This window comes from Agaricus bisporus (genome assembly GCF_000300575.1).
Source record: "Agaricus bisporus var. bisporus H97 unplaced genomic scaffold AGABI2scaffold_9, whole genome shotgun sequence".
NCBI lineage: Eukaryota > Fungi > Basidiomycota > Agaricomycetes > Agaricales > Agaricaceae > Agaricus > Agaricus bisporus.
The window spans coordinates 386,862-398,870 of NW_006267372.1; the positions used below are offsets into that span (position 1 = coordinate 386,862).

General features: G+C 45.6%; 5 protein-coding genes and 1 non-coding gene across 6 annotated transcripts; 3 read left to right on the forward strand and 3 right to left on the reverse strand.

Annotated features, from left to right (window-relative positions):
- Positions 1–2,693: 2,693 nt before the first annotated feature.
- AGABI2DRAFT_144978 (hypothetical protein) lies at positions 2,694–3,925 on the forward strand (the record flags this gene model as incomplete). Its single annotated transcript, XM_006463682.1, has 7 exons — positions 2,694–2,753; positions 2,821–2,981; positions 3,270–3,488; positions 3,515–3,572; positions 3,789–3,812; positions 3,846–3,860; positions 3,905–3,925. The coding sequence occupies 7 exons, from the start codon at positions 2,694–2,696 to the stop codon at positions 3,923–3,925; spliced, it is 558 nt and encodes a 185-aa protein (XP_006463745.1).
- A 964-nt stretch (positions 3,926–4,889) lies between these two features.
- On the forward strand, positions 4,890–5,569 carry AGABI2DRAFT_138066 (hypothetical protein). The gene is made up of 3 exons (XM_006463683.1): positions 4,890–5,077; positions 5,141–5,302; positions 5,366–5,569. Exons 1-3 carry the CDS (start codon positions 4,939–4,941, stop codon positions 5,410–5,412), a joined length of 348 nt encoding a protein of 115 aa, XP_006463746.1. The 5' UTR covers positions 4,890–4,938; the 3' UTR covers positions 5,413–5,569.
- A 664-nt stretch (positions 5,570–6,233) lies between these two features.
- Positions 6,234–6,709, forward strand: AGABI2DRAFT_179996 (hypothetical protein; the record flags this gene model as incomplete). The annotated part of the gene is made up of 3 exons (XM_006463684.1): positions 6,234–6,348; positions 6,406–6,573; positions 6,636–6,709. The coding sequence occupies 3 exons, from the start codon at positions 6,234–6,236 to the stop codon at positions 6,680–6,682; spliced, it is 330 nt and encodes a 109-aa protein (XP_006463747.1). The 3' UTR covers positions 6,683–6,709.
- Positions 6,710–6,983: 274 nt separating this feature from the next.
- On the reverse strand, positions 6,984–7,074 carry AGABI2DRAFT_t100. The gene has a single exon. It is a non-coding gene; the product is annotated as a tRNA-Leu (tRNA).
- Positions 7,075–8,419: 1,345 nt separating this feature from the next.
- On the reverse strand, positions 8,420–10,055 carry AGABI2DRAFT_120553 (hypothetical protein; the record flags this gene model as incomplete). Its single annotated transcript, XM_006463685.1, has 2 exons — positions 8,420–9,289; positions 9,342–10,055. 2 exons carry the CDS (start codon positions 10,053–10,055, stop codon positions 8,420–8,422), a joined length of 1,584 nt encoding a protein of 527 aa, XP_006463748.1.
- Positions 10,056–10,230: 175 nt separating this feature from the next.
- On the reverse strand, positions 10,231–11,218 carry AGABI2DRAFT_120554 (hypothetical protein; the record flags this gene model as incomplete). Its single annotated transcript, XM_006463686.1, has 3 exons — positions 10,231–10,273; positions 10,331–10,779; positions 10,847–11,218. The coding sequence occupies 3 exons, from the start codon at positions 11,216–11,218 to the stop codon at positions 10,231–10,233; spliced, it is 864 nt and encodes a 287-aa protein (XP_006463749.1).
- Between the last annotated feature and the right edge of the window lie 791 nt (positions 11,219–12,009).

Here is a 12,009-nt window from a genome sequence, read left to right on the forward strand (position 1 = left end):
CGACCGACACCACCGGCAGGTAAACTAATGCCAAACCCTATCCCTACAAAACCATGGGCCGACGTATCTGTCGACTTCATAGTGAAATTACCAGAATCTCAGGGAATGGATTCAGTCTTAGTGGTATGCGATCGATTCAGTAAAATGGCTCATTTTATTCCCACTACGGAGACAACATCGGCACTAGGACTAGCCAAGCTGTTCAGAGATCATGTATGGAAGTTGCACGGATTACCAGAAACGGTGATCTCAGATAGGGGACCGCAGTTTGCTGCAGACTTTACAAAGGAGTTGAATAAAATGCTGGGAATTGATACTAGGTTATCTACGGCGTTCCACCCACAAACCGATGGCCAAACCGAGCGAACCAATCAAGAGTTGGAACAATATCTCCGATCATTTGTTGACCATAGACAAACTGATTGGCCTGATTGGTTAGCAACGGCGGAGTTTTCCTATAACAATAAGGAACAATCGTCAACAAAGGAAACTCCATTTATGATCAACGTGGGAAGACACCCGAGAACTGGTTTCGATCTACGACGACAAGGCAATCATCCGGCAGCAGCGAACTTTGCGGACCGCATGAAACTTCAACACGAAGAGACTCAAGCGGCTCTAAAAAAGGCACAAGATGATATGCGGAGGTATGCGGATAGAAGCAGGGGAGAAGCGGTGAAGTACAAAGAAGGAGACAAAGTTCTATTGGCTACTCGGGACCTTCAAATTCAGGGACGACCAACTCGGAAACTTACGGAGAAGTTCATCGGGCCGTACACCGTCAAAAAGATTATTTCCCCCAATGCAGTGGAACTAGATCTCCCCCGATCTATTCGGATCCACCCGGTGGTCAACGTCAGCCGAATAGTAATGTACCGAGAACAAATGGAAGGCCAAGGAAGCAAGCCGGCACCAGCCGTAGAAATAGAAGGGGAACAAGAGTGGGAAGTAGAGAAGATCCTGAACGCCAAGTGGCTCCGCGGAAAGAAGCGGTACTTAGTTCGATGGAAAGGATATACGGCAGAAGCAGACTCGTGGGAACCCGAAGAGAACCTGGCTAACGCCAAAGAATTGATTACTGAATTCCACCAACTCTATGGGGAACTCAATAGGATACAGCACGTCTTACGTGACACAGGTTTCCAAGAACGGGAACTACCTAATCGGTTCACAGCCAAAGCCTTATTCGGATGGGATGACAAACAGTTTGATGCCGAATATCTTAAGAAGTTGGAACGAAATTGGCGAACGTGGAGGTCTTGAAGGGTCGTCTCCGGAGGAGCCGACTTTAAGGAGGGGGTACTGTTAGAACTTTGCCAGAATGTCACGGCGTCACGCTGTCACATCTGTCACACTTTTTATTACATAATAATTTCCCTCTGCTGCTACAGTTCGACGGAGGCTAAACTATCGGCATACTGCTAAAATGGCGCAAGCTACAGATTTACCAATTGAGCTCATTGATCTTATCTTTTCTTTCCTACCTCCGAACCATGCGGAGCAAGTACAGTGGAGGAGGGCGGCGGTGGCTATCGGAAGAGAACCCCGACCAGACGGATGGAGGTTAGAGGATCGTAGATGCGTAGTGTGTGGAAGAGTGACGTTGATAATGTGGGACGAAGTATTGGAGAGACCCTGGATGTTGCAGCGATGGAATAACCCGGACTTCCGTCGTTGGGAACCGGTCCGGTTCTTTACGATGTGCCCGTGTGGAGAAGTAATGGCAACATACTTCGGCAGGGATTGGTACGAAAGGTTACGTCCTTAGATAGTTGTTTATACCTGTGGACACTTTTATGGTTTGTTTGGTGTTGTTGACGTTTTTATGATCAATGTACTTGTGTTTACTTACTTCTTACTCCACTCTTCTTTTCTCATGTCAAATGTATAATTAGTTTATTTTCTCATACGTACTTCTTTTCACATGTCAGTATATAAATAAAGTTACCTAGGGTAGTTGGTCTGTGCGCCGTAGTCTAGGTATATAAAGTAGGTAGAAACTTGTAGAAGACTCTGTCGAGTTCTCTTAGGTTCACGCCTAATATAACTTTTGTCACTTTCCTCTATAGTTCTTAAGTTCAGGTGTGACCTGTGACATCACAGTCACAGTCGCCCTAACAGGAAGTCCCTGGTCCTTGTTGCGATGAAGTAACCCGAAAAATATGATCTTGAATATTGTCCGACATGTCGTGACCGTAAAGAGTGAATGTATGCGAGGTAACGCGCCTGTATGACCTCGAGAAAAAAAAAAATATAAGAAATGAATCAACGAGTTGGTGCGAGGTCGACGAATCCCTATAGTCTTGTTTAGGCGGGGCCCATAACCTGTAGAACTATAGAGGACGCAGATGCGTTACTCAGTTGAAGACAACAACTGAGGAAAAGAAGAGGAAGACGAAAAACAAGTAAACTACGTGTCCGTACACGTGACCATGAATCTTATCTAATAGTGGAACGAGGAGACTACATATTCGAACAGTAGTCAAATATTAAACCATAGGCATTCGGAATAAGCAATACCAATAACTGAATTGGTAAAGGACTTTTGTGAAACCTAATTAGATACCATAGTTATGTGAAATACTTCGATGCAAAGGTACAAAGTATGACCGGTTGACCAACTGCCATTTCCTATTCCAGTCAATAAAATTCCCACGGGGGCACATTTGACTGGCCACTGGTGTGTGTTGATCATGAGTGAGAAGCCTGGCGCTGAAAGCGCTGAAGCGCTAAACGACGCCGATAGCGTCACGGTGATCCCTAAAGGCACCTTCGTGCATAGTTGCTTTATTCTGTACCTCAACTATATACACCATATAGCTCGACATCTATTGGCCTCCTATTAAGCCAACGTCATCCATTGGTAAAACCGCGATACTATTCTACGTCTACGGGAGAGGTTTCGGTACGGTTTCGTTACCGGAGATCGCAACCGCCTTTCACCCTTTGATCTCATATTTAGCTGCCTTGGCGCTTTCATTGTAAGATAGGGGATTCATCACGATCATTCATGGCTATCGACTCGCTCCGGAGTTCTAGTACCCAACCCTCACCGAGGACATCCTGAATGCGATCAAATGGACGTTCAGCCCATGCATCTGAGCTCATAATGGTGATGACACTTGACCCAGACCTCGATTCCTTAATCCTAAAAAGGCATTCGACCGGAGCTGTTCATGCCGCGGTGACGTTGTTCCTACATATCACTTTGATTCCACTTAGTCGGACCTTTGCAATGTCAGGCCCCTACCATTTTCCGTCCGTTTTAGATCAACAACTGGCACAAAAAAGAATGCGAGAGAACAATCTCCTCTAGCACTCCTCCTCAACTGGTTCGCGACTAAGCCTAAGGAAAGCTTATTGAAGGTCTTGTTAGTCGAGGCGCAATACGAGCCAGAGTGGATTTCCGACATGAGCGTCGACTATCAGAGGCTTTGGAATGGTCTTAGGGTGAAACTGTGCCGATGGTTATTGTTAAAGGACATAACGTCAGTCCAATTTGTTCGCCGTCGAGCGGAGAAGGAGAAGAATGGGGCGTGGAGACTGTGGAGTGGATGTGGAAGAATCTGAAGGTGAGGCATAGTTCCATACATTCAAATTTCTAGCGTGTACGACTAACAGCGCATTGTTGTCAGGGTGTGTCGGCGGTAGGTAGTGGGATTAGTGCGGGGAGTGGAGCAGACACCACGAAACACGCGACGGAGGATGAGTGTTCGGAATGATACCAACAGACTCGGAGGAGCCGTTCATTCACAACTCAACTTGACACCGAATCGGTTTCTTCATAGGTGGGTGTTGTGCGGACTGTTCTGGTAATGTTTACCAAACCCTTTGATTTTATTTAGACATTGATGACGCAGGTATAGCTGTATTTTTCAAATATGTGCATTAATTTCGATTTTAGGTGTATCAATTGCGGGAATAAGCGGACCCGGATTTGAGTTACTAAATTGGAAATCGCTCGAAACATGATGCATGTAGAGTTGCCGTTCGTTGCTTGATTTTTTCTCTCTTTCTTTCTCCCTGGCGATTCTCGAAGAGACAAAGCGGATTATTCAGAGTAGATCTCCTGCGAGCTCTCTTTGATTCTACCGCAATCTATTTTTGCTGAGATTCCTTAAAGGTGAAATCTTTGGAAGCACGCACACCCGACGTTTATCGGATGCTTTCTAAACATGACAAAAAAGAAGAATAAGACCCACTTTCTCGTGGTTCTAGCTCGATCACATCCAGCACGTTTCAAATACATTCCTTCGCATCTTCATGCGCAAAGCTATTCACTGGTAAAGCTCTCGATCGTTATTATTCAATGTTCAATGTTCTTTTTTCTTCTTCAAGGTTTCCATTTTCGCCGATTTAAAATTTTGGGTTCTCTGTTACACTGGAAGGTCAAACAGGATAATTCTGCGCCTATGTGCAGAAAACTTTTGCTTCCTCATTCTCCGGGGGCGGTTACAACGTAATTGGCAACACACGTCCCTTTCAATATGCCGCATGTTAGCTTCTAGGTAGTTCTTGTTTTGCTTCGGAGGCAGAAATGGGGTCCTAAATATGACATCTCCTCTTCAAGATTTTTAGTGAATTATCAAAGAGATCCGTGGAATAATTAAGATTATCACCATTCATTCAACCTTGATCGCCTCCTCAAGTTTTGACACTTCCGATGCCATCGAACGACTAGCCAGCATTCGGTTAGCAACCCACGCCCATATCCCTCGGTATTCAATTCGGTTAGTGCATGTGGTAAACGCGTTTGCTTTACGAAAAACTTGTGTCGTAACTGCACCACAGTCCCAGGATATCTCCCGCACAGATTTCGAGTTGTATCTAGATCAAGGAGCCCTCTGATCCTATAAAAGAGCTCATTTGTTCAGCTATTAATTCCCATCGCAAAACATCTTTCGTCGTTGTTTTACAAGCTTCATACCCTCACTCGAAATGTACTCCAAGCTCGCTCTCTTCGTCCTCTCCGCTTTTGCTCTCGGCGTTGTCGCAGCCGATGAGCCTGCTGCTGCCCCCGCTCCTCCCCCCCCTGTTATCAACAACTCCCAGTGCGACGTTGGAAAAGTCCAGTGCTGTTAGTCATATATATTGCGTCTCATTAACTACTAGAAAATCTGATAATTCTTACTTTTTGAAGGTCAATCCATGCAAGATGTCAAGTCCTCGGCCGTTCAAACACTCGCTCACTCGCTCGGTGTTGACCTCGGAGGTGTTACTGGTCTAGTCGGTCTCACCTGTAACGTCCTCGGTGGCAGCAGCTGTTCCGCTCAACCCGTTTGCTGCGATAAGAACCACTTCGGTAAGTATTTGTGATCGAAATCATGGTGGATGATTGAGAATACTAATATATTGGTTTCTTTAGGAGGCCTCATCGCTGTTGGCTGCTCCCCCGTCAACGTCAGCCTCTAGATAGTGGTTGGATCTGATTTGCGGTTGTGATTGTTGGATAGGTTGTAACACGTTGTTTCTGATACCATTGTGCATTATTGTTGTATGTACGGTGCTATGAAAATAGTATGTATTATGTTGTATGCCCAGCGATTCCCAGCAAAACCTGAGTATGTTGAATCCAACCGCACCGTCCATATTGGATCGTCTCGCAATTACTCCTTCAACCATCAGGTGGCCTCATCGTCGTTGGCTGCTCTCCCATCAACGTCAGCCTCTTGGTGATTCTGTTAGATCTGATTCGAGGCAATGGTTATTGGATAGTTGTGATGCGTTGCTTCCAATACCTTCGTGGGTTAATGTGACACGTGTAACACTACATCTAAGTTTATCGTTTCGGTTACAAATCGCGACTTGACCGCAAATCAATCAGTCGATGATTTTAAGAAGTTTTAAGAACATTAAACGCCCTGGTGACTCTGCCTTGCCCCACGTCATACCTCCATCACGCTTTGTCCAATGGATGTCCTCTTCAATATTTTACGATAATTTCCATTCATTCAACCTTGATCGCCTCCTCAAGTTTTGACAATTTCGATGCCAACTAGCCACAATTCGGATAGAACCCATATCCATATCCCTCGGTATTCAATTTAGTTAGTTCATATGGTAAACAAATTGCACTACAGTAAAACGTGTGTTGTATCTGCACCAGTCCCAGGCGTTTTCCTCACGTATTTTCGAGCTTTTATCTAGATCAAGGAGCTCCTTTATATAGCCCACCTGCCCAGCTACTTAGTACTAATTCCCATCCCGAACCATCCTTCGTCGTTGCTTTACAAATGTACTCCAGACTCGCTCTATTCGTCCTCTCCGCTTGTGCTCTCGGTGTTGTCGCAGCCGATGAGCCTACTACCCCCCCATTTATTAAATGCGACATTGGCGAAGTCTACTGCTGTTAGTCATTTATGGTAGCTCATTAACCCCCAAAATCTGACAATTCTTGTTTTTCAGGTGAATCCATACAAGGTGCCAACTCCTTGGTTGCTCATAATCTCCCTAGCTTGCTCGGCCTTGCCGCTGGAGCTTCAACTGGTCCGGTCGGTGTCAACTGTTCGGATGAGGTTCGCGATATTCTTAACTGTGCCACGCAAATCGCTTGCTGCACCGGCCCCAGCTTCAGTAAGTTGCTTGGTCACCGGCAATGCGTGATCGATCCTACTAATAGTTTGCCATGTTATCAGGGCGCGACCTCACCACTGGCTGCTCCCCCATCGACGCCAACGTCTAGATGGTTCGGTGAATGTAATTTGAGGCTACGATTGTTGGATATCTGTGACGCATTGTTTCTGATACCATTGTGGATTATGCACGGTGCTATGAATATAGTGTCTATTATGTCGTATGCCAGCGATTTCCAGCAAAACCTGAGTAAGTCGAATGCAACAGGGACCTGGCGGTATGGACCGTCCATATGATAATGTACTATCAAAAAATGGATCCTCTCACATTTAAGTACTCCTTCAGCCACTCTGCTATTCAAGGCTACTTCCCATCCTTGCCGAATATGACAAAAAAAATTAAAGGCGAGATGACAACAGTGGGATTCGAACCCACGCCCGAAGACCAGATAAGCTATAAATAGCCTGATTCTGGCGCCTTAGACCACTCGGCCATGTTGCCACTTGATAGAGTTTACTCAAAATAATATGAGAGGACGTCGAAATTAGGTGTATGCGAAAGGGCACTTGCTTTTCACTTAAGTTATATGGTATCCCATAACGACAATGCCATCTGACCCCTAGTTCACTCTCTTACCGACCAAACAACCTCGAGTCAGCTTGGAATTTGCCGTACTCGATTTCTTGTCTATTCTCGTTATCCAGCGTTCACCTAATGTGCGTTAACGCTGCTCATGGGCGGCGCCGAGAAAGTGGAGAGATACGTTAACGACAAGACCTTCGTTTGTTTTCCCTAGGATTACCATTACTATGCAACCACGACTTTTGAAGACTTCCAACAAGGCCTTCGCAGGGTCCGATCTATCTCGTCTACTGAGCGGTATGGATCTCGAGAGAATGCGTATATATAACACACTCACCTAGATCGCTTCTCCAGTAACTTCGCTTTGCATGTATTCAACAAACCTCTTTCCAAAGTAAACAAAGAAAAGGTAACGTGGACCTTACGAACGACTAGTGATATCTGGAAGACCGGCTATAGTGGGATTGATACTGTTAGTGCAATCTAATTTGTCTCCAACTACTTACTTCACCCTTTTGAAGTTTGAACATTGCCATATCTCGCCACGTTCAACTCGATCTTGAAACTCTCCTTGTCAATTGACATATATCTTTATACAACTTTGAAAGTCATGCATACGTTCGCTTAGTTGATTGTGTAACTTCCCCGGTCTGGGATACCGGTTCAAGTGCGGTTAACTCAACAGAAGACAGCTTTTCCGACTCGTTCACTAGACAACTCTCAGCTGGCCACCGTTATCTTTGAAGACAGTGTTTTCCGGCACTGGATATATGGTATTCCCCTTAACGATGTAACCTAAGCACATTTCATAATTTTCATTCTGCAGACTTCGAAATCTTCAGCGCTATACTGAGATGGACATTTATTTCAACTTATCCCTCCAGTACCCACCCTAGTAGTATGGATTTCTCATTCATAGTAGTCCTCGCTAGTAGTTTACCTCGTTGTGAAACGTTCTGTAAGTGAGAGTACCAGGTCGTTGAAAAGTAATGTGTCGATAGCGGATAAGCAGACACCGTCCGGGCCGATGTAAAAAGCCGGTCCGAAGACGTATCATTTCAGATTTTGATCTTTCACATCCTCATCTTCATAATGAGTACTGTATGTATTCTGTGTTGAAAGGTATGCGTATGTATGTAGGACGATTCTTTTCTTGTTACAATCTGGATGCTACTTGAATCAATTATGCTAAGTATAAAAAATCCACTTCAAAGACAATGCACCGAAACCAACGAAATAAAAAATGTAATCAAAAAAGGTCGAACTATAATTCTTCCTCGTCACCGAATGGATCCCAGTCTAATGGTACATCATCTCGATCTCGTACGCTTCTACTCCCCAAGTTAATCTTGGTATCCTTGTCGTCGTCATCGTCATCATTAGCCAATTCATCATCCTCATTCTCCTCCTCATCTTTATCATCATGTTGGCACAACCACTTATCTTTCTTCAACTTTCCCATCCGTTTCTCGATGCGCTCCATTCGTTTCCTTATAGGACGCGCTTTGATAGGAAAGGGTGTTATTGCGGGGAGAGATAGTGTTATATAACCTTCTTCATCCTTGAATGCAGATTTAGAGGGAGACATAATTCTGATTGGCATACCGGACGAGGTGGATGGGGAAGAGGTAGCGAGATTGGTTGTGGGTGACGAGGGTATGGATGAGGAACGCGTAAGACCGGGAGTTGAAAGATATACAAGCGTATCACCATCGCTGGTGTACTCTGCTTCGTGATCAAAATTATCCATAGAATGAGAAGGTGATGGAGTAGAAATCGGTAACACGGAAGCCATGTAACGAGTAAGGAATTTTGCAAAAGCGCCCGATGACTCGTTCCAGTAATCTGGGTCAACTTCAGCCTCGACATCTTCTGTATCATTGTCGTCGTCATCGTCTTCCGAGTCATCGTCCCAATTTTCAACTTGGGTAAATTTCGGAGAAACTTTGCGTCTCCAGACAGGTGACGGTAGCTTCTTGGCTTTTACAGCAAATATCGGGCGAGGAAGTGGGGGTGGGGAGAGCCAGACGCGTCCACGAGCAGAGAAGACGTATGGTGTATTAGACCGACCTTTCCGTCGTGGAATGGTGGTTTGGTTGATTGTTATATGGACCTGAGTTGTTAGTGAATGATGCTAAGAGGCATTATAAGTCGGATAATTCAATTGAAGGGCAAGCTAGACCCACGTAAATGATGGCGCGTTCAAGGTCGGGACCTTTAGGCCAAGCATGCCCAATAGTAAATTCCTCCTCATCCTCCCATTTCCAATCTTCAAATTCTTCATCCTCACAAACGTCATCATCTTTCTTGCCGTCTCCCTCCGTGCCTGAGCTTAATTCATCTTCCTCAGTGTCCTCTTCGTCATCATTGAAATAATTCTTTCGGTATCGATAGGGATTCTGTGAGGTCGAGAGTTTCGCCCACGTCTGTCCCGATTTGACTTGTCCGGGTTTATACAATGAGCTATACGTTGTAGCATCCTTCTGAACTTCAAAGAGATGTTCATCACGATTGGTCTGGTCCGGTAGTCCACGATAGAGCCAAGCAATAAGACACCGGAGATGAGTGAAGGTGTAGCTCAAAGGAACCTGGACGACACGATAGACACCGCCTTGACGGGGACTCGAGTTCGAGCCTGTCCGAATAAACTGGAAACGCAGAGGAAGGTGCTTAGAGAAAGATGTCGACTCGGGCAGTGTTCTGGTAAGGTGCCGTGTGCGCTTTCTGCCAAACGGATTGCCTGGCGAGTCGGAAGGACGTGATGGGTATGGTGTACGGGGTGTTCTGAGAGGGGTTGAAAGCAAGGCATTGGGGGTTACAGGGAGAGAGGCAGAATGATATCTGCGTTTTCTGGTTGGGCCGTCGAGCGGCGTTGAGTCGAGGGAGCGTTTGAGAGTCATGATCAAACAAATCCACCGCTCGAGTCTTTATATAGACCCCCATCAGAGGTAAACGCAGTCACGTGTTCATTCGTCACGCGTCGCGTCGTGGGTCACGGTCACTCAGTGATAGTCCATTTGTGACGGCATCAAGCCGTTTACGGGTTAACATTTTCTAAAGAAATATTCTTTACGTCTATAATGTGCCTGGATGACGGCGACTCAATCGAAAAAGCCATCTGAAGAAGACTTGTCAGCCTCTCTACCAGGATACCTTTGTAAGAAAGAAAACCTACCTATCCTTCCAGTCATGGTAATCTGTTTCCGTAATGGCCTCTTTCCGTAAGTGAGTGCTCTTCGACTCGTTACGTATGCTCGACACCATTGTAGTGCTCCCATCCCTAGTGCTCCCCCTTGAAGAGTCCGAACTCTGTGTGAAAAGGCTTGTTGTACCTTCTTCGTCCATCACTTCGGGATACGGTAATGCCGAAAGCAGTTCCTCGAAATCAACCGATATTCCCTCCGTGGCTGCATAGGCCTGAATGTATTTCGCAGCTCCTTGCGCTTTTTCACAGCCGTAGCAACATTCCGTCTGTCGCGTCTCATAGAATATCGTCACCTCTGGCAGTAAACGTGGTAGAGACGATAATAATGCAGTATACAACTGCTGTTCGCCATAGAAACTATTGCGTATTTCGAGGACTCGACAAAATTCACGTTTGAGTACGGTTCTGGAGTCAGTGATCTAAAAACAGTACATCATCAGTTACCTCGGAGTCTCTCTTTGATAATGCGGAAAAAAATTAACGTACAAGTTCATTCTCCCCGGCATTTGGCAGACTACTCATACTCGTCACAGAATTCAACTCGGGACGAAATGCATTATCGAGGCCTAACCGTTGACAATACGACCGAACCAAGGAATCATCCGGTTTAAGGTGTTCACGAGACGACATTGCAAGATAATGAGATTTCCAACTCCCATTGACAGCATTTTTTTTGTCAGCAGCATGTTGATAGTTGTATGTTGGTGTAGGCCGCTTCCCCATGTTCGGGACAGTTTCATGCAAGGCATCTTGAACGAAACCATGAAGTGGTTCGAGGACGAAGGGTGAGTTGTGAACGCCAGCAAGCCATTTGCTAATTTTGACCTGTTGATTCGGGGATAGATAATTTGACGGCATGAACGGAACAGACTTGGTGGGTTTTATGACTTGGGGAGGAAAGAGGAGGATTGCGGCGTGTTTGAAGGATTGAAAATATAGAAATGAGAAGGAGAGGAAGCGGCGCCACTGAACAGGTAGAGGCACAATAAGAGAGAGAGAGATAAAAGCAGTGTTCGTATGAGGAACAAGATGAACAAAAAGGGCGAGCGCTAAGGTGATCAACACTTTCGCTGTCCAAGTTTGGGAGACCTTTTGTAAGTAAGAGTTTGGAAAATCGCTTATGAGGGCACCCCGTCCAACTCGTTACGATTGCGGTCCAAAGGGTAATTAAATTGGGATCTCGCATTAAGCTCAAAATGGGTTCCTTTCCGTCACCAATCAGGACCACTCGACCCCGGCCCTGAGCAGGATGATTAACATTTATGTCATATACGACGGCGTTTCTTGTTCAAGCCTTGGCAAGAGTCTCTACAATATTCGATGGTCATTATTTGAAGAAATGGTTCAGGTCGACGAGGACAACTAGCGTCAGTTATCAGCGTGAAAAGGCCTGGCCGGGTTTAAGAAGGGATGGAAAGCATTGACTTGCAGTTGCTGTGACCAGTTACCAAATGCAGTCTTCCCTCGACCGTCAATACGCCGTGCACGACCCATTTGAAACGCTCAGGCTGTCTTTCTGTCATCACGCGTGAAGCTCGCAGCCACTTTTATCACCAATCCCCGGTAAATTTCAAAGATGATGTGAAGCAACCACCCGAGTGCGGATAAATGACTCCAGAGTTCAGCTCCAGGTAACAGCCAATAACTTC